This window comes from Plasmodium gallinaceum (assembly GCF_900005855.1).
Source record: "Plasmodium gallinaceum strain 8A genome assembly, contig: PGAL8A_v1_130, whole genome shotgun sequence".
Classification (NCBI taxonomy): domain Eukaryota; phylum Apicomplexa; class Aconoidasida; order Haemosporida; family Plasmodiidae; genus Plasmodium; species Plasmodium gallinaceum.
In genome coordinates this window covers 717,643-744,655 of record NW_021628289.1, presented here as the reverse complement: position 1 = coordinate 744,655, position 27,013 = coordinate 717,643, and the positions used below count along the sequence as shown (strand labels likewise).

General features: G+C 17.0%; 9 protein-coding genes across 9 annotated transcripts; 3 read left to right on the top strand and 6 right to left on the bottom strand.

The window, feature by feature from the left end:
* Nucleotides 1–2,390: 2,390 nt before the first annotated feature.
* Nucleotides 2,391–8,510, top strand: PGAL8A_00469400 (conserved Plasmodium protein, unknown function; the record flags this gene model as incomplete). Its single annotated transcript, XM_028673467.1, has 4 exons — nucleotides 2,391–7,770; nucleotides 7,885–8,005; nucleotides 8,128–8,302; nucleotides 8,388–8,510. The coding sequence occupies 4 exons, from the start codon at nucleotides 2,391–2,393 to the stop codon at nucleotides 8,508–8,510; spliced, it is 5,799 nt and encodes a 1,932-aa protein (XP_028529916.1).
* A 788-nt stretch (nucleotides 8,511–9,298) lies between these two features.
* On the bottom strand, nucleotides 9,299–11,780 carry PGAL8A_00469300 (conserved Plasmodium protein, unknown function; the record flags this gene model as incomplete). Its single annotated transcript, XM_028673465.1, has 3 exons — nucleotides 9,299–9,344; nucleotides 9,419–9,534; nucleotides 9,819–11,780. 3 exons carry the CDS (start codon nucleotides 11,778–11,780, stop codon nucleotides 9,299–9,301), a joined length of 2,124 nt encoding a protein of 707 aa, XP_028529915.1.
* A 2,864-nt stretch (nucleotides 11,781–14,644) lies between these two features.
* On the top strand, nucleotides 14,645–15,532 carry PGAL8A_00469200 (conserved protein, unknown function; the record flags this gene model as incomplete). The annotated part of the gene is made up of 1 exon (XM_028673464.1): nucleotides 14,645–15,532. The coding sequence occupies one exon, from the start codon at nucleotides 14,645–14,647 to the stop codon at nucleotides 15,530–15,532; it is 888 nt and encodes a 295-aa protein (XP_028529914.1).
* A 1,301-nt stretch (nucleotides 15,533–16,833) lies between these two features.
* Nucleotides 16,834–17,607, bottom strand: PGAL8A_00469100 (conserved Plasmodium protein, unknown function; the record flags this gene model as incomplete). Its single annotated transcript, XM_028673463.1, has 1 exon — nucleotides 16,834–17,607. One exon carries the CDS (start codon nucleotides 17,605–17,607, stop codon nucleotides 16,834–16,836), a length of 774 nt encoding a protein of 257 aa, XP_028529913.1.
* A 1,451-nt stretch (nucleotides 17,608–19,058) lies between these two features.
* Nucleotides 19,059–19,472, top strand: PGAL8A_00469000 (conserved Plasmodium protein, unknown function; the record flags this gene model as incomplete). Its single annotated transcript, XM_028673462.1, has 1 exon — nucleotides 19,059–19,472. One exon carries the CDS (start codon nucleotides 19,059–19,061, stop codon nucleotides 19,470–19,472), a length of 414 nt encoding a protein of 137 aa, XP_028529912.1.
* Nucleotides 19,473–20,449: 977 nt separating this feature from the next.
* On the bottom strand, nucleotides 20,450–21,517 carry PGAL8A_00468900 (RNA-binding protein, putative; the record flags this gene model as incomplete). Its single annotated transcript, XM_028673461.1, has 1 exon — nucleotides 20,450–21,517. The coding sequence occupies one exon, from the start codon at nucleotides 21,515–21,517 to the stop codon at nucleotides 20,450–20,452; it is 1,068 nt and encodes a 355-aa protein (XP_028529911.1).
* A 1,221-nt stretch (nucleotides 21,518–22,738) lies between these two features.
* On the bottom strand, nucleotides 22,739–23,866 carry PGAL8A_00468800 (methyltransferase, putative; the record flags this gene model as incomplete). The annotated part of the gene is made up of 1 exon (XM_028673460.1): nucleotides 22,739–23,866. The coding sequence occupies one exon, from the start codon at nucleotides 23,864–23,866 to the stop codon at nucleotides 22,739–22,741; it is 1,128 nt and encodes a 375-aa protein (XP_028529910.1).
* Nucleotides 23,867–24,412: 546 nt separating this feature from the next.
* Nucleotides 24,413–24,967, bottom strand: PGAL8A_00468700 (conserved Plasmodium protein, unknown function; the record flags this gene model as incomplete). Its single annotated transcript, XM_028673459.1, has 1 exon — nucleotides 24,413–24,967. The coding sequence occupies one exon, from the start codon at nucleotides 24,965–24,967 to the stop codon at nucleotides 24,413–24,415; it is 555 nt and encodes a 184-aa protein (XP_028529909.1).
* A 653-nt stretch (nucleotides 24,968–25,620) lies between these two features.
* On the bottom strand, nucleotides 25,621–26,259 carry PGAL8A_00468600 (nucleolar rRNA processing protein, putative; the record flags this gene model as incomplete). The annotated part of the gene is made up of 1 exon (XM_028673458.1): nucleotides 25,621–26,259. The coding sequence occupies one exon, from the start codon at nucleotides 26,257–26,259 to the stop codon at nucleotides 25,621–25,623; it is 639 nt and encodes a 212-aa protein (XP_028529908.1).
* Between the last annotated feature and the right edge of the window lie 754 nt (nucleotides 26,260–27,013).

Genomic DNA, 27,013 nt, shown 5'->3' with positions numbered 1-27,013 from the left:
GTAAAAAAAAAAAAAAAAAAATATCTTAAAAGTATTTTTAATTATTTATGATATTGAACCACTTCTATAGTAGTTAATACTGAGTATAAAGTATTGTATATATGGTTTTCTAGAATTAAAAAAAATAATCTTTTTATACTTAGAAATTTATAGTAGCATGCAAAAAAAAAAATCCTTGCAGCATAAATTATTCAAACACAATCTTTTTTTAAAATTTTATAAATTCAATAGTCACTCATTAATTGGTAATGTAATTAAAAGAAACAGAGGTATATTTTAAACTTTATTTTTCTGTATTATTTATAAAAATTTTTGGAAAAATATTATTCTTATCCTCTTTTTTATTATTTTATGTTGAGAATATTTTGTAGTATTCTAATAAAAACTTTATCTTGTCTTTACAACTTTAGAATCTTTTTTTATGTATTATATTATACTATTAATTTTGCATATCTTTTATAGAATTACTATTACATATAAAAAAAAAAAAAAAAAAAGTTTTCATTTAAATTGGAATAAATTTGTAATCTTTAAAAAAAAAAAAAAAAAAATTAAGTATAAATACCAAAATAACTTTTGTATTTTTAATTTTTCTGAAGATATAAAAGTAACAAAAGAAAAAAAAATACTTTGAATTTTTTTTTTCTTTTTAACAATATTTAATTGAAAATTAAAAAAAAAAAAAAGAAACTATTTAATGTTAATTTTTTTACTTTTTTATACACAAATGATAGAATAATAAATATAAACTTTTTTGCAAAAATATAAAATAATATTTATCCATTTATTTTTCAAGGATCTGATAAAAAATTTATATATATATATGTGCAGTAATATATATTTCAATGTTTTTTTGTTAATATACTTTAGCTTTCATTTCCTTTTTAATCTAAACATTTAAAATAGATTTTTTTTTTTTTTTTATTATTATTGTATATTTTCATCTTACTAATAAAATTTTAAACGTCTTATTCATTTTATTTAAATATATATAAAATAGAAATATTTTAGTTTTATATTTTTATCAATCATTTTTTTTTTTTTTATATTTTTATTTTTATCATTTTACAAGAACCGTCAAATTTTTTTTTTTAAATGTTTTTTTATAATTTTTTTTTGAATGCGCGTATTTTATTCTATATATGCTACTTTACATGTACTTACTCTCTTTTTATTGCATTCTTATATAATATATATATATTTTTTTTTTTCATTTATTAAATATTAAAATTTTTTTTTTTTTTTTCTTGGCATTCATGAATGTTCTGATTTTTTATTGCATATTTTTTATTCCATTATTAATTATATTTTTAAATTATATTTATAGTTTATATATTTTTATCAACTAAATTTTTAAATTGTATAAATATAAATATATGTATATATATATGAACACGCAATATTAAAAATGATGTATTTATTAAATATGTATTTTTATATGCATATTTATTTATACATTTGTTATATATACTTTTAAATAATTTTTAAATATAGAATATTTTCTATACTTTTTTTATATTAATTAAATTTAGAAATTTAAAATTTCGTTTATTTAACTTTTTAAAAATTTTTTTTTTTTTTTTTTTTTTTTTTTTTTGACATTAAAATTAAAAACTTGTAGTTCTCTTGTCTAATGTTATTTATTAAAAAATTTATATTAAAAACTTCTAAACCTTTTAATTAAATCAATATATAATATGTATTTCTAGAGTTATTGTTATTTATCTTTTTATTTTGATAAATATATGTTTTTTTTTTTTTATGAAGATATCTGTATTATAAATATTTTATAATTTAATAAAAAAAAAAAAAAATAAATAATTTTAATATAATATTTCTTAAAATTTTAATGCTTTATATGTTAAATTAACATTATTAGAAGTATACATTTTTAATATTTCTATATATGAAACATATTTATTTAATGCTTTTTATTGATATAAAAACAAAATAAAGTTATTACATATTTTATGTTTGTAAAGTTATATTAATATTAATTCTTTTATATTTAATTTTATACATAGAATGTAAAAGATTTATGTTCTATTTTGTTTTAACAAAAAATGAATAAACAAAAAAAAAAAAAATTTGTCATATATTATACAGAATATATTTAAACTAAATAATTTTTCATTTTTTTTTTTTTTTTTATTAATTGGTTTATCTCTTATAAAATTAAAGTATAATTTTATAAAATATTAATAATTTTTATTGAAATTTTTAAGAATTTCTTTTTTTTTTTTTTTAAGTTGCTATTAAAAATTTTGAATATTTAATGAATACAACTTTTTAATTATATAAATAAGAAAATAACAATAATAAATTTTAATATATAAAAGTTTAAAGAAAAAAGAGTTAAAGTGGACTATAAAATTACAAAATGTAAAATCATGAAAACTTTAAAAAGTTTATCAGACTATATATTAAATATAAAAGAAACACATGAAGATAATATTGAAGATTATATAGAAAATAATTGTCATATTAATTATAATTTATGTGACTATATTAAGAAAACAAAAAAGTCAAATATATGCAAAAATAAAGATATAAATAAAAATGAACAGATAAATAAAAATTTTAACTATTTATTAGATGACTTTTTTTCATCAAATAAAAATACTTTTGATTTTTTAAATTTAGAAGAAAATACAAAAAATAATTGTAGTTTAAATGATATAGAAGATAAAAGGAATGTTGAAAATAATTTAAAAGAATTTAATTTAAAAAATGCTTTGTTTGAAAAACTTTTAAATAATGTAAATAGTAAAGAAAAAAATTACTCATCACAAAATAAGGAATTTCAATTTATTATTAATTTTTTAAAAGAAAATATGAATTACAAAAAAAATAAAAAAAACATTATGGAATGTAATAACATAACAAATACTGAAAACATTACTTCATTTTCTAAAAAAAAAGATGAAAAGAAAGAAAATAATAAAAATTTAGTAGACATTAAAAATGAAGGAATAAAAAATTACAGTGATTTAAAAAATGAAGATCATTGTTATGTGTTAAATAAAAATCATGAAAATTATAAATATTTAAGTTATAATGATTATAAAAAAGATGAAATTATTTTTTCCACTAAAAACTATAGTAAAAATCATGAATTCAAAGAAAAAAATCTTAATGATGTTTTTGTTGAACCATCTGAATTATTTCATTTAATAAATAAAGATTTTAACAATGAAGATACATTATCCAAAGATTTTTTAAAAAATAATAATATAAATATTTATAGTAATTTTACATTTGATATGAATGAAAATGTATTGGAAGATCAATCATTGGACAAAATGAATAATATAAATAAATTATTTAATAACATATTTTCTTTTAATAAAAGTAACAATTATAATAACAGCAATAATAGTCTTGATGTTTATGTTAATAATAGCAATAATATATCTAATAGTTACCATAATAACATGAATTATTACATATATGATGACGAGAAGAAAAATATTAATAATTATAACAATATTAAAACTCTTAACAAAAATAGCTTTGAAAATAAAAATTATAATGGTAACATTAGTAATAAGAGTAATAATAATAATTATAGTAATAGTAGTAATAATAATAGCAATTATTATTATTATAATTATAATAGTAACAATAATGATATTGCTAATATAAATAATAAGAAAGATAATAATAATACTTATAAACAAAATATTATTAATAAGAATCAGAATAATAATAACAATAAAAATAATTATAATAGTAATGATAATAATGAAAATAATAATAGAAATAACAATGAATTATGTGAAAAGGTAGTAAATAAAATTACTAAAATAAATACAAATACATTATCAAATTTCTGTGATATTAGTTTTTTAAAATCTACTATGAATGAAATCAATGAGTATAAATTTTCTGATACATGTATAAATGAGGAAAATATTTTACAGCCGAATTTTGAATTGTCTTCCAATTATTGTAATAATAATTTAAATACTTGTAGTACAAAGGAAATTTATTTAGAAAATACGAATGTAGAAAATAATATAAATTTAGATGAAATTGTAGATCTTAATTTTATGAATGAATCTCCTTGTAATTTTAAAGAAACGACGGAGAAATTAAATAATAAATTAGATAATAAATTAGATAATAAATTAGATAATAAATTAAATAATAAATTAGATAATAAATTAGATAATAAATTAAATAATAAATTAAATAATAAATTAAATAATTATATAGATAAAAATAAATATTTCCAAAATTTACATGAAAATAGAGAAAATATAATAAACTCTAGTGATTGTAATAAGAGAATATGTGACGGATTTGAAATGGAACAAAAAGATACATTTTTAAAGAAGGAACAAAATAATAACAATAATAATAAATGTCTTATATATAATGAATTAAATATAAATAATAGTTTAAACAATTTTAAAATAGATGATGATGAATTGAATAATATATATAACCCTATATATAATTTTAATAAAGAAAATAATTTAATAAACAGTATTAATCACATAGATTCAATTCTTCATAATAATACATTAAATGTAGATTTTCTTTTAAATAATTTTAATATGAATTATATGAAGAATAAAAGTGAAACTGAACTATTTACAAAAGAGGGGTATGTAGGTTATTTTGATGAAGAAATTAAGAATCATCTTAATCAAGAAAAAAATCATTTAAAAAGTAATTTAGAAAAACAGATTAATAGAAATGAAGAGGAGATATATTTAAAAGAACATAACTCTAACTTTCCTCATGAAACAAATTATTTTTTGAATTTTCGCAAAAATACAAACAATTATAATAATAAAGAGGAACCTTTTTATATTCCCGTTTTACATGAATTTAATAAAAATGAAATGCTTTCAAAATTAAATAATGAAGTGGAAAGTAATTGTTCAAATGATTTTGAATGTAATCAAGAAAAAACCATTAAAGAAGAAAGTAATATCACAAAACATATAAAAAATATTTGTCATCATAATAAAACATTGAATAAAATGGATGTTAAAAGAATTTCAAGTAAGTTATTAAATAATAGTGAAGGTTATTTTGAAAATGAAAAAGGAAAAAATATGAGTAGAAATCATTCATTACATAGTGAAAAAAATATGGAATCATGGAACAACTATAAAAAATATATATATTCCAAAGGTAGTATTAAAAACGTAAATAATTTCTATAAAAAGAAAAATGAAGAAAAAAAATATTTAATAAAATCACATAGTAATACTAATATGAATAATTTAACAAATAAATCAAAAAATGTTTTAAAAAAAATGAATAATACAAATTATTTTATGGATGATATGTATGTATTTCATAAAAATTTTGAAAGTAATAATGATTATAAGAAATTTAAAAATAATGTACTATCAAAAAATGAAGAACACAACAGTAATAAAAATGCAAAAGTAAGTTTAAACTACATGAATGATTCCAACATACCATTTTTAAAAAATACAAATAACATAAACAATAATAACAACAAAATCTCGAGTGATAATAATATTAGTGAAGTAACAAATGCTTTCATTTTAAGAAAAAGTAGCATTTTAAAAGATTTAAACCAAATGAAAAACTCCCTCAGTGAATGTTTTAGTAGTAAAATGAATAATGTTATAAGTAATATGATACATGTAAAAAATATAAATAATTTTCATCAAATGATTTACAATAATGATAAAGATACTATAAACAGTGATGGTAATAATAACAATTATAACAATAATGTATATAACGATAATGAAAATAATTACATTAACATAAAAAATAGTGATAATGATTATCATGATGATAATAACAATAACATGAATAATAATAATAAAAATAATGATTATAATGATATGAATAGTATAAATGATAATGATTATAATGATAATGATAATAATAGTAATTACAAAAATGAAGATAATCATGAAAATGGTAATACTGATTATGATTATGAAGATAACATAAATAATGATAACAATAATGATGATAATGATAATGATAATAATAATACAAATAATAATGATAATGATAATAATAATACACATAATAATGATAATAATAATAACAATAATAACAATAATAATAATAATAATAATAATAATAATAATAATAATAATAATAATAATAATAATAATAATAATAACAATAATAATAATAATAATAATAACAACAATAATAATAATAATAATAATAACAACAACAACAACAATAATAATAATAATAATAATAATAATAATAATAATAATAATAATAATAATAATAATAATAATAATAACAACAACAACAACAACAATAATAATAATAATAATAATAATAATAATAATAATAACAACAACAACAATAATAATAATAATAACAACAATAATAATAATAACAACAACAACAATAATAATAATAACAACAACAACAATAATAATAATAACAACAACAACAACAATAATAATAATAATAATAATAATAATAACAAATATAAGGATAACAATAATGATAATAATAATACAAATAATAATAATAGTAACAAAAATAAAGATAGCAGTAATGATATCAATAGTATCAATAATGAAAATATTAATAACTCATATATAAAAAATAATATAAATAGTACAAGTAATAATGTTCCAAAGTTAAGAACAAAGGATAGTATATTAGATGGATCAAATATACAAAATAAGAAAGAGAATCAAAAAAAAATGAAATTTTTGAATCCGTCATTGACAAGCAGTAATTCGAAATATATGAAAAACTATGGTTTTAAAGATTTTTTAAAAACAAATAATAATACTAATACATTGAAAAATGAAATTTCTTTTTCAAACTCAAGAAATATATATAACAATAGTAATAACAGAAAAGAAAGGAAAAAAAAAAAAATAACTAATTCTAATTCTTGCAATGATTTGCAGAATTATTATAATGAAAAAAAAAATAATATGAAGAATAGTACTTTAACAAAAAGTATATCTGCAAATAACTTAAATTTATACTCGGTTCTTTATGATGCTATTCTTTCACTGTATGATGAAAGAATTAAACCGACTGAAAAAGAAGTCGTAAGAAAATTAAAAGAGTTAAATATAAATTCAAAGTTTATAAAAAATATTTACTTTTATATCAGTTCATACCCAGAATTTATAATTGAAAAAGATGAAAATACGGATTCATGGGCGGTTTATTTAAAAAATGAACCTGATGATTTTAAAGGTTTTTTTGATCCTTGTGATAAAGATACTCCTTGTGATGAAAATGTATGGAATAGCTTTTTAATTTATTTAATAGAAATTATGAAAAGTCAATATTGCAAAGAAGAAAATAATATTCAGGAGAATAATAAGCAAGAAGATGATGCAAATGAAAATATAAAAGAAAATAATAAAAATGAATTACATTATTCAACATCAGGAAATAATTCATTAAATAATAATTTGGAGAATGGTAGTTTTTCAAAAACTAATGAAGAAAATTCTATACCTGTTTTAAGCTTTAGGAAAAAAAATAAAAAAGATAATGTTGATCAAATATATAGGTTTAAAGGAGGAAGGTATAATATGGCTGTAGAATTAAAAAATAGAAATCTTTCATTTTTAAAAAATTTAAAGTTAGGAGAAATTTGCCATTTAATTCAAAAATCTATATCTCTTAATATTTTACGTTATGAAGATAAATATTTACAACCATTATGTGCTTGTAACATTGTTGTTTTTTCAAGTATGTTCTCATTGGGTTTAAATGTAGAACAAAAATATGGTGTTACTACTTCATCACAATTAGGTTTTCCGCATTTAGGTAATAATTTAAACGAATCAAAAATATACGTGTACAAATTTAAATGTATATAAATATATATATATTTATATTATTTTTTTTTTGTCACATTTAAAATTTTTTTTTCATTTGTAGGTGATATAGAAATTCACCCAATCAGAACTATTGAACAAGTAAAAAAATGCTTAAATGAAATTTTAAAAAATTTCCCATTAGGAGCTGCTATCGGTCATTTGAAGAAGACAATAATTGAAAAGTAAAAAAAGAAAACTTTAAAAATAATGATTGAAATTTAATCTATTTTAATACATAAAATTTTATAATTTCCTTATGTCTATGTTCATATTTTTTTTTTTTTTTTTTTTTTTTTTTTTTTAGATATGGCTTATATATATGCCCAATGATATTCAGATATACTCGATTATGTCCATTATTAGCTTCAGATTTATTTTCGAATACATGTAGAGTTTTTAGTGATAGCAATCATAGAATCTTTGTTCAGCTAGTTCATTTTGATATGCCAGAAAATGTTACACTTTATACCCCTAAAAAGGTAATACTAATATAACCTTTATATATATATATTTTTATAATACTAATCTTAATACAATTATCATTTACTTATTTATTTATTTTAGTCTAAAAAAGAAGAGTCCTCTACAGAAAATGCAGTAACATATTATGAAAACTTATTTAAGAAAAATATTTCATATATATTTAATGAAGTCTATTATTCGAAAAAATATGAAGAACTTTTTTAAAATTTTAATTTTTTAGTTTTTAATTTTTATATATTACTTTTTTAATTTTAATTTTTTATTTATCATTCACCATTAATTTTTAATCTTTTATTATTCTTGTCAAATTTTTTAATTTTTATTTTTAATTTCTTGATTTTCAATTTTTAGTTTTTAAATTTTTATTATTTTTTTGAACTTAATTCTTTTTAGTTTCTATGTATTTACTAATTTAAAATTACTTAACTTTAATTTTATACTTCTTGAATTTTTATTAATTCTTTATTTTTTACAATTTTTTCTGTGAAGATATTTGTGTTACATTTTTCTTAAAATTTATGGTGGTGTAACTTTTTTTGTAAATATAAAAATTACCAAGAACAATTATATGAGTAATAAAAAGGAGTCTAAAAAGTATCATTATTATTTTACTATCAAAATTCATATTAGGAGTGAAAAATTTAAGAAAAATAAAGTTAAATGTGTAGAAAAAAAATTTAAGATTTCACAAGGAAGATAAATATGCTTTAGATAAATATGATATGTATTTTATTAAAAAAAAAAAATTTTTATAGTTAATGATAAAAACAAAAAAAAGAAATAAAAACTAATTTTAAAAAGGTATTTCAGTAGTTTCCAATAAAATGAAAGTTATAAAATTAATAAACACATAAATATAAAAAGGCAATATTATATGAAAGTAAACTCTTAATGGTTTAGGTATAAAAAGTGAATAAATAAACAACAGAACAAATATTTAAAAAGTATACAAATATACTAAAAAAGAATTGAAGGAGTATAAAATCCCATTTTTAATCCTCTTTTACTTTCTTTATTTTAATGATTCTGAAAAATTCTCTAAAATAAAAAATAAAATATAATATTAAATTTTGAAATAAAATTAAAAAAAAAAAAAAAAAGTAATAACTAACTTGAATAGAGCAAAAATAACTGGAAAAACAAAAGGAAAAACTGTTGGTAACATGGTAGCTAATAAAAAATCTTTAGATAAAATATCATAAATATTTAATTTATCATCACTTAATAACTGCAAAAAAAAAAAATATACGTATATTAATTAAATTATGTATTGATAAATGTAAGCTCATTTATATACTTAAAAATAATAGTTATTAAATAATTGTTATATAAATAAGATATAAAATATTAGTTGAACATGCATTTTTAAAAATATATTTCTTTTAAAAACAAACATAAATTAGAACCAAAAAAAAAAAAAAAAAGAATCATTTCTATATGTAATGATATTATGATTAATTTGGTTCATAAAAATATGTGAATAGAAATAAATATTTATATTGTATTTATTACTTGCAAAGAATCCTGATATGCAGATTGTGCTAAAATTAAAGCAACCTTTAAGTATATTTCTTTATTATAATTATTATTTTTATTACCCTTTAATAGATGTTGGAAATTTTCTTCTACTGACTTACTTATATGAAGATATTTACAAGTTTTTCCTTCCATATAACTTAAACTGCATTCAATATTGTTTAAAATGTTGTTAAAAACATTAAATGTATATGATGGTACTTTCATATATATGCTTATATTTGATATAGATAAAAATTTTTTTACATTTTTTAATGATTCATTTATACGATATATATATGCTTCACGAATTAAAGATAATATTTCATAATCAGATATGCTATTTTTTATAGGGATATGATAAATAAATGAAAAAATTAAGTCATTCTTCGTAGTAATTGAATAAGTAATGGAACTATCATTCTCTTCTGATGTTGTATTTAAATATTTTATTTGATATTTATCAGAATCAAAAAAATTAAAAATACAATCATTGAAATTTGCACACAAACCTAAAAATTTTCTCAAATGTGAAACAAACATTCCACTAATAGCATGAGACTCTTTTGAAACATTTATAATCTTATTTTCCTCTTTTTCAAATTTTTTCAAACGAGTGAATGAATTATTTATATATATAATACCCCATTCTATAAAAGATACTGATGTTTCTATTTTTTCACTTAAATTGTTATAAAAAAAAATTTCTTCTTCATTAGGAAAAATAGCTACTAAATTTATATTTTTCGGAATTTCATAAGAGGGTTTTTTTAGAATATTATCAAATGATACATTATCAAATGCATCTGTAAACTTTGTTACTTTGTCTAATAATATTAATCTCGTATTATTTCCTATATTTGCTTGTTTTTCTTTTATATATACTTCAGCTTTTTCAGATATCTCATATAAATTTATATTACCAATTATTTGTGGGTAAATATTTATTTGAAATATATTTAATAATCTTTCTATGAAATTTCTCATATAAGGATAATAAAAATCATCATAAAAATTCCACGTAGCAATAGATACTGGAATTTTTAATTTTTTAATATTTTTTTTAATATATGTATCATCATTTATACCATTTTCTTCATTATCTTCATTACTGTCTTTAATTTTGTTTATATTTTCATTTGTCTGTTTATTATCATTTATATTTATATCTATGTTTTTATTTTCATTTTTCCCTTTATCATATGAATACTTTTCTATTTTATAATTTTTTTCATTATATAGACTACTAGCTAAATAAAAATTTAAATCAACTTCCGGAATATATTCTAACACCCGATTGTTGGTTTTAAAAAAAAAGGAACCTTTTAAAATATTCCAAGACTCATTTATATATTCTTCATAATTGTTATTTTTTATTCCTTGAACTTTTTTATAATGAATTTCTATTATATTTGTTGTTGATAATGTAAAGGATAAGTTTTCTTCTTTTTCTGAATCTTGATTAACATACACATAATAATAATTACCAATGAAAAGGTGTGGTTTATTTTTAGAATATAATTTTTCGCATATATCAGAATACTTTCTTGTTTCATCATTTTCTATCATTTGTTTGTTAATTAAATATAAATTAATATAAAAAAGATCATTTTCATTAAATAATTTATATAATTTTTTCTCTTCTTTATCATGTGTGTTAATTTTTTCTTTAATTAACGATATAAGCTTTTCTCCAAATATATCAGAATTTTCCTTACTACAAGCAGAAACAATATATAAATTTATGCTAAAACTAGAATCGTATTTTTCCTTTATTTCATTATTTAATTTATTTATGTTTTGTCTTTTTCGATAATTATCTTCAATTAGTTGATAAATATGTTTTATTTTTTTTGTAGGAATTTTTTGTCTTTCATATTTATTTAGAAAATAAATAAATAATGAATATACAATCAGAGATATGGTATAAAAAATTATGCTACAAAATCGTGAATTCATATTTTTATTTTAGCTCTTCTTTTCAAATATACCAAGAAGAATAAAAAAAAAAAATTAATTATATTTACTACTATTACAGAACAAATGCAAAAATTAAAAACAAAAATTTATAAAAAAATAAAAAAAAGAAAACTTAACATACTAGAAGTATGTTTTTTAATAGAAACTTAACTAATTTATTTTTCCTCCTATGTTAAGAAATATATACAATTTCTAATTTTTTTCTTTTTTTTTTTTTTTTTTTTTTTTTAGCACGGGATTTTAAAATAGATATTTTATATTTAATGAATATTTTCTATAATACATATATAAGAAAAATAATATTATTTTATTTTATTTTTTTTTTTTTTGCAATAAAAAAAGGAGAGTGGAAAGAAATACACAAATAATAGTTTGATTTGTTCTTAATATACTTATAATTTATATTTTTTTTCTGATTAAATTTTTTTTTTTCCTTTTTAACAGAATAATTATTAAAAAAAATTTTTTTTTTTGTTGTTTTAGATCTAACACATAATGTACATAAATTTGATTAAATCATTTAAGAAAATTTTATGTTTTTACATCATTTCATAAAAAGTTATATATATATATTTTCTTATTTTAAATGAATATATTTTTATAGAAAATGATACAAAACTATTACACATCTAATATTATTGGAAGAGAATATTTGATATTTTATTTTATTTTCATTTATATAAAATATCATAATTAATACATACATATATTCATATTCCTCCTTTTTCTAGTTGAGAATTATGGTAATTTTTTAATTTATATAATTATTTCTAATAAAGAATATAAAATAATTTTTCATGAAAATCAGAATTTTCCAAGGTATTCTTAAACACATCTTTTACCTTTTTGTCTTATTTTTATACGAAATTTAAAATTTTAAGTTTCATTGATAAAGATTTAAAAATATATACACTTATAATTTTTTTATTTTTTTATATACATTTATCACATGTTTAATCTCATGTTTTTTCGTTTTCTTTACACTTAAGAATGGCAAAATAAACGTTTTAAGACAACAAAAAGAAATTAGAATATTAGTTTAGATATATTCAGTATTAAGAATTTGTTTTTGTAGGTTATACTTTTAAAATTGAGAAATTTATATTTCCTTTTATATATATAATATAATTTATAAAGTTTTCTCTTTTTCTAGAAAAAATGGTTAAAAAAAAAGTTATTTAAATAGCCACTTCGTTGATATTTTTTATATCTAGGAATTCTCATATAAAAAAAAAAGTTATATTTAAAAAATGCTTTTTCTTCTTAAGAAATTTTATCACAAATATATAATTGTACATTACAATGTGTTGCATTTTACAAATTTTGTTTTTTTAACATTTTTATTATTTTACCATAAAAATTTGTAATAAATTATTTAGAATGCACACATCAGAAATAAAAAAAATATGTAGACATTCTTAAAATGAAAAAGTCATAATTAAACTATGTAATAATCCATTAAATATATTTTAATTTCATTATATATTCCTTTATTTCACATTTTCAATTTTATATAATTGTTGAAATTATTTAATGTATTAATTTTATTCTTTATGTAATTCCTTTTAATTTTTTTTCATTTTTTTTACTTAATAATTAAGCATTTTTTCTTTATTTTATTTAATCCCCTTTTTTTTATTTTTTTCATTTTTTAATTCATAATTTAACTTTTTTTTCTTTATTTTATTTAATCCCCTTTTTTTTAATTTTTTTTCATTTTTTATTTCATAATTTAACTTTTTTTCTTTTTTTTTTATTTTATTAATCCTTTTCTCTTTATTTCATTTTTTTTTTTTTTCTTTTCTTTTCATTTAATTTTTCCTTTTACCTTTTTTTTTTTTTTCTTTTTTTTGTTTTACTTGATTATATATTTTTAATATAACAGTTTTTATTTTTATCTTATAAATATTTCTTTTTACTATTATTTTTTTTTAATATAAATTTTAATAATTAAATTTTGAAGTACATGTATACTAAAAAATTGCGTATTTTGTATTATTGAATACAATTTCTTTTTAAAATTTCATTTTCTTCGGTAAAAAATATCAAATTAAATATATGCATGCAATTCATTATAAAAAAACAAAAACACAAATTTAAACAGCAGTTAAAATATATAAAACAATTTTTATATTTTTTCTTAAATTTATAAGGATGAAATATAAATATTAAATTTGTACATATTTATAAAAATTATTACTATATTATAAAAAAGAGCAAATTTTTTTTCATTTTTTTTAATTTTAAATGGAGGAAAGTAATCGTATATACACAATGATATATATGGTTCAACAACAAAATATATTATTATTCATATAAAATATAATAAATTAAAAAAATTTTATATTTTTTTTTTTTTTTTTTTTTTTTTTTTTTAAAAATTGCCAATATTTATATATTAACTGCTTTTTGTTCGTGTAATTTTATAACAATTAAATCCAAAGATAAAAAAAAAAAAAAAAAAAAAAAAANTTTTTTTTTTTTTTTTTTTTTTTTTATCTTTGGATTTAATTGTTATAAAATTACACGAACAAAAAGCAGTTAATATATAAATATTGGCAATTTTTAAAAAAAAAAAAAAAAAAAAAAAAAAAAAATTATGCAAATATACAGTTTTTAAGTTATAGAATAACTTTTTTATAGAATTCTCTGTAAATATATTTATAAATAGGAAAGTATATAATAGTCAATAATTTTAACAAAAATATTTAATTATAAAAATAAAGAGCATTTGTATTTAAGTTATAAAAATATATTTAATAATAATATATTTAGAAGATAAAATATATATATATATATATATATTTATATACATATACATTTATAAATATATTAAAAAAAAAATGTACAATGCAAATGGGAGAGATAGTGCTAACCCCCCTCCACCAGCTCAGAATTATGGTGCTGTATATAATCATGGAAATTATAGCTATGAGCAAAATAAATTAAATAATAATATGTATGATATACCAATACCAAATCAACAAAAAGAATATTGTTATGATGCACCAACTAATGCTACAGCTAATGGTGGATTATATGATGAATTTTCATTAAACGAATTTTCTTCAACAAAAATAAGACATGGATTTATTAGGAAAGTTTATTCCATTTTATCACTTCAACTTCTTATTACATTTGGATTTTCGGCATTGACAGTTTTGTATGACCCAGTTAAAACTTTTGTAAGAAGTAATGATGTCTTGTTTTTAGTACTTGGTATATTATTAAGTTTGCCTATCTTGATAACTTTGGCTTGCTATCCTACATTAGCAAGAAAATACCCAAGTAATTATTTGATTTTACTATTAATTACAATTGGGATGACATTAATAGTATCATTAGCCACTGCAAGAACAAATTCGGAAATTTTTTTTTATGCATTTGGTATAACAGCAGCTGTAGTTATTGGTTTAACTATTTTTTCTTTTCAAACAAAATGGGATTTTACAGGTTGGCATGTTTTTCTTTTTATGGCATTTTTAATATTATTCGTTCTTGGTATAATAACTATTTTTGTTCGTAGTAAAATAATGAATTTAGTTTATTCTGGAGTAAGCGCATTTATATTATCAATATCCATAATTGTTGATACACAACTCATTATAGGAGGAAAACATAAAAAATATGAATTTTCTATAGATGATTATATTTTTGCCACATTAGCTTTATATATGGATATTGTTAATTTATTTCTTTCAATATTATCAATTATTTCAAATACAGAGTAGTAGCATTTGAATTATTTTTTCTTGTTTTTTTTTTTTTTTTTTTAGTTTTAAATATTATGAAAATTAATTTTTAATAATGAATTAATTTATCATATTAAAAAAAAAAAAATTGTACAAAAAATAAAGTTATTTCCCCTTTTTTTTTTTTTTTTTTCTTTTTTTTATTCTACCGTTATCAAAAAAAAAAAAGAAAAATGAGAAAAATAAAATGAAAATTCAAAATTTTTAATACCTAATTAACTATAGTATATATATATATATATATAGATAGATAAATAGAAATTATAAAAATTAATTTTTTAAACAAATATTGTTTAATAAATTATTAGAGAAATGTAAATTTTTTTTTTTTTTTTTTTCAAATCAAAATATTTTATTTCATTGTTTTATTCGTATTACACATAGATTTAAAAATTTTCAATTGTTTTTTATATTTATTGAAAGCTTTTTTTTTTTTTTTTTTTTTTTTTTTCTCTTTTTTCCCTATGGATATATTTATTAATGCTATAATACATTAGTTTTAAATATTTATAGCAATATCATTAATAAATATAATCTTTTAATATAATTTTATTACTTTTTTCTTCAGTATATCAGTTTCTCACACATAAATTAATGTATATTATTATTTTTATTCTTTTTTTTTTTTTTTTTTTTTATTTTTATTACTTCTATTAGTTATTTTTTGATGTGTTTTTGTATTTTTTTTTTTTTTTTTCAATTTATATTATTCACAAAATTACAATATTTTAAGGTGTTTATAAAAAGTGTGTAATTCTATATAAAAGTAATAATAGTTTAATAATGTTGAAATCTTTTTTTTTTTTTTTAAGTATAAATGTTTTGAATAGTAAACCTTCAAAAAAAAATTTTTAATGTATAAATGTTTAAATTAGAAATATGTATTTCCTAAAAAAGTAAATATTTAACTAATATAATCTGTTCATCTTATTATATTTATTTATTTTTTTTTTTTTTATGAGAAATTTTAAGTACTTTTTAGAAATTCATTTTTATAAAGAATAGTTATTCTTAAGTAATTAAATGTTGCAATAAGGGTTCTTTATAAACAAAATGATATATATGTATATATATATATAAATTAAAATTTTAACTGTTTTCATTAATTTTAGGAAAACGTAAAAATTTTATTTAAAAAAAAAAAAATGTTATGTGTCAAAGCAATTTCTTCTATATTTATAATGTTTAGAAATGTAGAAGAAAATAATTAATAATATTAACAGAATTAATTCATAAATTAAAAGAAAATAAACAATTTGTTTTTTAAACATTTTAATAATTTATGAAATAAATCCACTTAATTTTTCCCAAGTATTTTTAATATTAAATTTAGGAGAATTTGCAACATTTAAAAAGTTATAACTATCTTTATTAAGAATAATATTACTGTCTATTTCTTTTGTTTCTTTTGCATCGCAGAAATCTTCTTCATGTACCGTTCTCATTGAACTCGTATCTTTTAACATATTTTCATCTACTACACTTCCATTTGTTTTTATAGGTATAACACTACTAGACATATTTCTTTTTATGAATTCTGATTGACTACGTTCACCAAAATATGTCTCATTTGTTTTTGTTTTTTTTAACTTTTTACTATATTTATAAAATATAGAATCATTAGAATTTTCATATATTTCTTTCGATTTATTATCAAACTTTTCTTCACTATAAAACTCTCTATGTGTTTTATTTTCATTGACATTATGTTCAATTTTTGCTTCCTCCATTTTACCATCCGTTACTTTCAATAAATTATAAATTTGATCTCTTATTAGATAATATAATTTTTTATACCACGGAAAATGTCCATATTTTGAATTGTTTAACTTAAAATAAGGAAATTTTAAACTACTAAATTTGATTTTCCATTGTTTTTTTTTTTCAGTGATATATTCAAATGTATCTTTTTTTGTTTTTTCAAAATTACAATATAAGTTTTTAAACCAACAACTTTCATTCTTTTTTTTATCAATTTCTACTTTTTTCTTTAAATTAAGTACTGTTGTTGATTTATTTTTGGAATAAGCGTAAAAATCTGAAATTTTTTTCATTTTTTAACTAAATTGAAAAAAATATCTAATAAAAAAAAAGTGTAGCCAAATATCCAAAAAAAAAAAAAAAAAAAAAAAAAAAAACAAAAAAATAAAAAAACAAAAACAAAATAAAATAAAATAAAAAAACAAAAAAAAAAAAAAGACTTATATTACTAATATTCTACTTAATTATAATTATTGTGGGTATATAACATCGTAGATTTTTCTTTTTAAATAATTGACAAAAGATTATATTTTGAAATAAATTGATACAAAAACAAAAAAAAATATATATATGCATTTAAATAAATAAAACCAGAATATATTGGAAATATATTTTGAATTTATCCAATTGTGTGTAATCACATTATTCTTTTTTTTTATTTTTTTGAGGACAAAAAAAAAAATGCTCTAAAAAATGAAATTCTTTTATTTTAATTCTTTTTTCATTGATTAAAAACATATGACAAACTGTAAAGTTATAAAATGAAAAAAAAAAAAAATTACATATATAATATATTCTATTTAAAATGTAAAAGTCATATATAAAATTTCTATTATGCTTGTTACATCCTATAATACAATAAAATCGCTACTTTTATGGATTTTAATTAAACAATTCCAAATTAAAAAAAAAAATAAAATATATTATTGTATTTTTAAAAAAATTATTCATTTTCATATTATGTAAAATTCAAGTTAAAAGTCAAATAATTTTTTTTATCATAAAGAGCTTCCATCCTAGGTGCTGTTGCTTTTTTTTTTTTTTTTTTTATTGTTTACATGTGTAAAAAAAAGAATTAAAATTTTTTGAGCTTTTCTCTTAATTTGTTATTCTATAAATATATGGTATTCATAAAAATTATTGCTTTTAGACTATTATATATGCTACAATTTTTTTCCTTATTTTTTTAAAATAGAGAATGAACTATGTAAAATCTCAAATAGGGTATATATTCAAATCATTATAAAACTAAAAAATTAAATTGATGATAGCACAAAATATACATCTAAATAAAATTTTACTATAAGAATATATTATAAAGTTAAAATTATATTAAAAAATATTTATATATTGAATATTAACTTATTTGTAATGTAATGATTTGCTAAGTAAAATATAATTTATTTTTAATTTAACAAAAAATGAATATATTAAAAAAGAAAGAATTTTGCAAAAGTTTTACATTAACATTTTCAATGGAATACTTAAGCAGAAATGCGTTAAATAAATAAAAAAAAAAAAAAAAAAAAAAATTAAGAAAAAATAGTATAGTTTTAAATTTATATAAGTAGTTCACTTTTTCATAGATTAAAAATAAAGAACACCATTTTAATTTTTTTTTTTGTATATATTTTATAAATAAAAGAATACCTTTATATTTTTATTATTTATGGATATTCTTTAGAAAAGAAGAGTTTTTACTTTTTTTTTTAATTTAAAAAAAAATTTTTTTTGAATATAAAAAATGTCATTTTTGAAGTTTATATATTTAATTGTAATGCCTCTAGGAATATTCTTACTTTTGTCTTGCTTATTAAAAATAAAATTCTTAGTTAAATTTAGTTATTCTTTTTGTAGGAAAAAAATTGGAGATACATCCGTAAGAATAGTATCATTAATACTAATTTTAAATTTTATAATTTTCATCAGTGAATCATATAAGTTAAGGTATAATGTAAAAAAAATGTATAATCCAAATGAATTAATAGCAGGAATATCTTCTGATTATTTAAAATTATACAAGTGGAGGCATGAAAGGAATTGGTGGATAGGTTTATCAAATTTATGCATATGGATAATATTATGGAGATCAACGGGCATAATAAATCATTATGTTAATTATTTGGAACAAAGAAAAAATCAAGTAAAACTTTTATAAGATTAAATAAAATATTAGTTAGAATTTTTGTTTATTTTATTTATTTTTTTTTTTATAAAGTTATATAAAAATTTTCATTTTCATGGAGTTGACATATTTATTAAATTTTTATATGATAAATAATATATAAAAACTGTAAAATTTATATTTTGTAATAATACAATGTATTATAAAAAATACAAAGTACATTTTTTAAATAACATTTCTTCCTAATTTTTTATTATATTTTCCTTTTTACGTGACTACATTTAATATACATATATATATTTTTTTAATCTAATATTTCTATTTTATTAATGAAACATTTAAAAAAGTAACATATTGTTATAAAATATTTTTTGTTAATCTTAACATAAATTCTTATTTATTTTACAATATTTTTTATTGTTTTCGTAATTTATATTAGTATACTACTTTTTTTATTTATAAATTAAAATCTTCACATATTATCAAAAATTTTAAGTATTCTATTTTTGCAAAATTCTTGATTTAAAAGTTAGAATCATTAAATATAATGTAAATAATATTATGTTATTTTTGTTACTCGTTTATTGTTATAAATTGAAAATTATTTATATGTCTGAAATTAAGCAAAAACTTTTTATGTATTACTGTAGTTTCGAAAATAAAATTTTTTTTTTTTTGTGATTTTGATAGTTAACAGAATTTTTTCTTCAATTCTTTGTAAACGAATATATTTAACTAAAAATTTATACCTTAATTTAAAAAAAAAAAGACAAAACAAAATATTTATATTGAAATTTAAAAAAACATATACTAAATGAAAATAAAATAAAATATAATAAAAGACAGTTAAATAATTCTTTTAATTTCTTATTAATGCTGTTTTTAAAAATACGCATATTAACTTTATATTAAAACAACGAATAATATTAATTTTTAACTAAAAAAAAAAGGAAAAAAGGGAAAAAAAGAAAAATATTAAATTATACGATATTTAATGAAATAATAAAAACTTATTTTCTCTGTTCTGCTTCAGATGGGATCATAGATGAATACGGAGTAGCATTTGGTGATAATGTATTTAAATTGTTGCTATAAAAAGGGTAATACATATATGGCACATTTATATTTTGATAATTTTTTTGATTAGATAGAAAATTCATATTTCCCTGATTTTTTATATTTGAATTATAAATCTCTTCTTGCAATAAAACTGTCAAATTACATCCATTTAATTCTAGGCCATCTTTATATTCTTCTGAGGCTTTTTTAGCAGAACTATAATTTTTATAGGAAATAAACATTTTACAATCTTTTGGTATCATTTTAATTGATTTTATTTCTCCATATTTTTTAAAACATTCCTTAATATTTACTTGATTAACGGATTCACTAATTCCATGAATACAAATTGTGTTTGCCATAAAATTTTCACCTTCATTCTCTTTATTATATTTTTTTAATATTTTCTCAGCTAATACATCATTTTCTCCTGTATATCTATTTTTAATATTTTGATTGTACAAAGATTTATCTAAATGTATTTCTTTATGAAGATATGGACATTCCGATCCACGGTTACAAGAATTGTTTCTCCAAAAACTACAAACGCGTGCCATATTTCTTTTAAAATAAGGATCATATCTCTTTAATTTTGATAAATCAATATTTATATGATTAGCTTTATTATATGATGTTGACATATTTTTTTCCATTTGTTCCAAAAAAAAATTTCTATTAGTTTCATTCTCTGGTAAGGTAATAGCATTTTCAATGAATTTATCCCTGACTTGTACAGGCAAATTATATTCCAAGTCAAATAAACATGTTTGACATACATTTTTTACTTTTGCGCACATACCACATATAACTGTTTGTTTGTATCTTGCCTTTTGTCCAGGTTTCCATCTAAAAAGAGTAAAAGCATTTTTACATATTTTACATTCCTTTCCATTTTCTTCTCTTATAAGTCGAACATAAGGATTTTCTCCTAAACAAGTTTCACAAAGAATTGGCAAATCTGAATTTTCATAACCTTGTTTTTTAACATCCGTTCTAACATTATGGCCATATCTATCCATATTTATTTTTATGTTTAAATATATATTTTTTTTTTTTTCTTTTTCTTTTTTTTTTTCTTTTTCTTTTTCTTTTTCTTTTTCTTTTTCTTTTCCTTTTTATTTATTTTTTTTTTTTTTTTTTATGTATATTAATGTTTTTTTTATAAAATCATGTCGTTATATTTTTAATTGATGTAATTATTTTTCTTAATTTTATAACAAACTACATTTGTAATGTACAAAAAATTATTTGTACAGAATTAATAATTTATAAAAAATTTTAATTTTATAAAAACTTTAAAAAAAAAAAAAAAGATATATATATATATATATATATATATATATATATAAAATAAATATATATAAGATATATATACATAATTTTTCTTAAAATATTTTATGAAAAAATTATAAAAAAAAATTAAATTCAATTTAATAAAAATTTTTATTCAATTTTTTCTTTTCATTTTTTAAAAAGATAACTTGTGGAAAAAAGTGAAATATTTTTGTTTTTTTATGTTTTTTTTTTTTTAATTAATGAAAGATTCATTTTATATTAAAATATATACCATTTTTTAAATTTTGTTTTAATACAAAAAATATATTTATAAAATATATTAAAAATATTTAATCAAATAACAGATGTATTTATATAAAAATTAATATATTAATAGAGTGAAATATTACTGAATATAACTGTAAAAATTAAGCCATTTTTTCCATAACTTTTTTTAAAGATATATCACATATAAATACATTTCAAATATATAATTATATATTATATAACATTTTAATTATGTGAATTTTTTTTCGAGAAACTTAAAATATAAGCAAAAGTATATTTCATAACAAAAACATATGATTTTTCCTTTTTTTTAATATTATAAAGAGTAATATATGTAATATATTGCTTTTATTTAAGAATTTCATTATTTTACTTTAATATTAAAAAATTAAAATTTTTTATTTAAAAACAAAAAAAAGTATTCAGTATGATAAATTCTTATTTTTTTCAAATAATAATTTTGATATATATTATGTGAATTAACTTGAAAATAATAAAAAAAAAAAAAATATATGCAAAATTATAAATGAATTTCTTTACTCCATTTCAAGTCTTTTTATATAAATCTTTATTATAATTTATCTTATATATTATTTGAATATATTTATATATATATATATATATATATATATATATATATATATATATAGATTTTTATAATTATTTTTATGGGTTTGTTAAACTTTCTTAAAAATGGATTGTACCCAAATTCTTTTCATTTCAATATTTCTTTTTCTATTTTTAACAATTCTTGTTATATATTTGTTTTCTATTTCTTCAAATAAACTATTTTGACAAAATAAATCACGTAATTCTTCTATTCTAAAAAAGTAAACAAATGTTTTATCTCCCCTTACATAAAAATTTTCAGATATTTTTTTTTCTCTTTTATTAGCAAATCTCACTTGTGCTAAATCGTATAATCCATAATCCCTTAATAAAACATATCCTCCTTTTTTTAAATATTTGTAAGAATTATTGATTACATTTTTCATTTTATCAGGTTGTACTGAAGATAAAACAAAAATAAGCAAAATAATATCAACTGTTTCTAATTCACATATATTTGTTGGCGTGTCATCAGCTGTTATGTCTACTACACATGTTTTAATTAAATTTCCTAATTTCTTATAACTTTTCAATTCACAAATATTTGATGAATTTTCCTCCTCAGAAGTTTCATTATCATAAATATTAGACTCTTCGTAATAACTATTTGCATCATTATTTTTTATATGGTCACATAATAAATTATTTTCATGGCTAACCATCTTTTTGACATTAATTAAATCATTGTTTAATAAATCTTCTGTATCTCCTGTTAATTTTTCATCTTTTAATTTGTTATTAATATTTACAATTTTTTTCCATTTCTCATTTAAAAAATTGATAGCATTTTTGGAGAAATCAATTCCTATAAAATCAAAATCATGATATTCTATTAAAAGAGGAATTAATGAGTTTCCTACACCACATCCGATTTCTAAAATTAACTTCTTTTTTAAATCTTTTTCGTCATCTCTTTTTAACATTTCAATATCATGATTATTTTTTTTTTCATATTTTAAATTTTCTTTAAAGATATGATCAAATTCAACTTTTATCCATTTCCTATCTTTAAAAAAATTCGTTTTATAATGATTATAAAATTTATCCCAATTTTTTTTCCCTTCACTTATTAGTTTTTGTTTGTGGCAATCACGTACTACTATTCTATTATTTTCAATAATCCTTTTTTCGTTTTGTATTGCTTCTTCTGAAAGCGTAAAATTGACTACTATATCAGAATCATAGAAAGGTCTCATAATGCCAGTATAATTATAGAGATAAATAAAAAATAAAAAATTTTTTCATATTAAAAAAAATATATTTTTATTTTTTATATTTTAGTCACTATTAACTTTAATCAAAAAAAAAAAAAAAAAAAAAAAAAAAAAAAAAAAAAAAAAAAAAAAAAAAAAAAATGTATAATATATAAAAATATAATATTTTTAAGTTATTGAAATAAAATGATAAAAATAAAATTATATATACTAAAATAAGCAAATGAAAAAATGTTTTAAAAATGTTGAATAAGACTAATAATATAAGTAAATTTTAGTTTAATCTTTTTTATTAACCTGAAAGTAATAAATTCAAGATATTTCGAAAAAAAAAAGGTTAGTGTTATTTTAAAAATTATTTTGATAATTGAAATGAAACTACATAGAATCGTTGTTGCTATATGTTTAATTTAAATGGAATTCAAAAAATAAAATTTTATAAGTATAACAAAATGAAAATAAGTAACATTTAAAAACTATGTAGGAATGATTTTTATAATCATTCAACTATAAGTTTTCTTTTTTTTTTTATTTATATAAGTAAACTTTTATATAAACAATGGAATTGTATATGTCAAAATTGTTAATTTCATTTACAATGACTAAAATAACTTTTTTTTTTATGGTACAAGATAATCTTAATATTTGAATTAAATCTCTTAAAGATTTTTGTTCATTTATAAAATAAACAACATAAATTGAATGTGTATATTTTTCATCACTTAAATATAATAATAAATCAGCTCCGTATATATGTCCGCTTTTAACAATATAATTTTTGTTTTCAAAATATCTTTTATATTTCAAATAAAGTTTCATCTTATTTTTATCATTCAATGCATTATCTAATTTATAATTTAGCTTCACTATTTTTCCTTTTTTTTTTTTATTATCCTTTATATTGGAGCAACTAAACTGTTCAAAATTTAACAAATCTGAATTTATTTCTTCATAATATTTTATTTTATTATAATCGAATTTATTTGTATTTTTTTTGAAAACCTCAATTACTTTATCATCAGCATTTTCCTCGCTCATTAGTAATTCATAATACTCATTTTTATATTTATATATAATTCTCATTTCCAATTCAGTATTTATTTTTTCATTTTTACTGAAATCAAAAGAAAAAAGTATAATAAATTTAAAAAATCTCTATTATTCAATATACATAAAAAGTTTATTTCATTTTATTTATTTTTCTTTTATATCTTAAAAATTTAACATTTTCTACAATTCTTTTTATAAGTATCGCTATTATATTATTAGATAAAAAAAAAAAAAAAAAAAAAAAAAAAAAAAATATTTTATTTGTAAAACTCACATAACATATTTGCGCATTTTTACATTTTATTTTTTTTTCATTTTTGTAAAAACATTTACAGTTTAAGTATTATATATTCTAAAATTGTGTATTAATTTTATAAAAAAAAAGATTATTTAAAATTGTATATTAAAATAAATATATGTATATAAACATTAAAAAAATAATATATACATATAGAATAAATAAATGTGTGTTTATAAATATTTATAAAAACAACATATATTATTACTTTTAATTAATTTTTAATTAATTTTTTCCTCCTTATAGAGAAAAAAATAAAAATAAAATACAAAAAACAAATTAAAAATATTATAGTTTAAAAAAAAAGTTATAAAAAAAAATTTATATTATTAAAGAACATTTCTAAAAATCGTTTGTATGTATATTTCCATGAAAATATATGGAGAAATTATTTTAATCGGGGTGCATAAAATCTGTAAGGTATTTTTCCTTTATCATTTATGATTTTATATCCATCAATATTTCTATAAGTTGTGGCATATTTATTATCTAGTTTTCTTATATTATCTAAGATGTTATTTTTTGCATTAATTAATGAGTTATATTCTTTTTGAATACATTCACCTTTTTTTCTTAATTTTTTATTTTCTGCTTTTAAAGTATAAATTTGATCTTCATTATATAATTCATGTGAATTATTAAAAATATATCTTAAGGGAATATTAATTTGATAATTACTTATTTTTTTATTAATTTTTTTTAATTTATTGTATAGATAATTAGTTTTTTGTATTAATTCATTTCGTTTGTATTTTAATTGTATCTCTGGTTTAATAACTTTTTTTTCCTTAACTAAAATATTGTTGTCGGTAATTCTTGAATGAACTATACCTGTGTGAAATTCATCTGGATTTTTTGTCATAACTTTTTCTTTTAAAACATTTTCTATCTTTTTTTTTTTTTTGTAAATTTCTCTTCTTTTTCCATAATCCACTTTTTTTTCAAGTTCTCCCAAATGCAACCTATGCTTTGGTTGCCCTCTTTCTAAGTAACTTCTTTTAGGAACTATATTTTTAAAATTAGACATTTTCTTCTTATTAAAATTCTTACTTTCTTATATATATATATTATACAAGAAAAATGTTCCAGTTAACATTTATTTAAATGCTTTCTATACCACTCAAATTTACTTTTATATTTATTTTTATGAATTTTTTTCCATCAAAAAAAATATATAAATAATATTTTTCCACTCAAACACTTATGTGTCAAGAAAATTGTTAATATTATTCTAAAAACTACATTAAAATTTCTATTAAAAAATAAAAAAAAATTATCTCTACATTTCTGGAAAAAAGCATTAACAACTTATAACCTATATTTTTTTATGGTGAAAAAAAAAAAAAAAAAATTATAAAATATTATTTTTATTATTTATTTTTTACATTTAAGTAAAAAAATTTAATAACTATTACCTCAAAGCATAAATTTATATGTAAATGTATAGGTTTATGCTATAAATTTTTTTTTTTTTTGAAGTTCATAATAATTATATTAAAGTTTAAAAGAAAAATAAATAACAAAAGTCATGGGTAATTATATATATTTCTTTTTTTCTAGCATACAATTTAATGATATATTCGTTAATATTTTTTTAAATTTTTTTTTACATTCACAAAAAAAAAAAAAAAATTTAATCTTATTTATTTTTTTTTTTTTTTTGATATTAATATATTTTTTCTACAATAAAATATTTTTTTAAAAAAAACATGTAATTTAATTTTTATAATTTTATCTTTTAAAACAACGTAAAGCTTAAAAGAAAAAAAAAAAAAAAATAA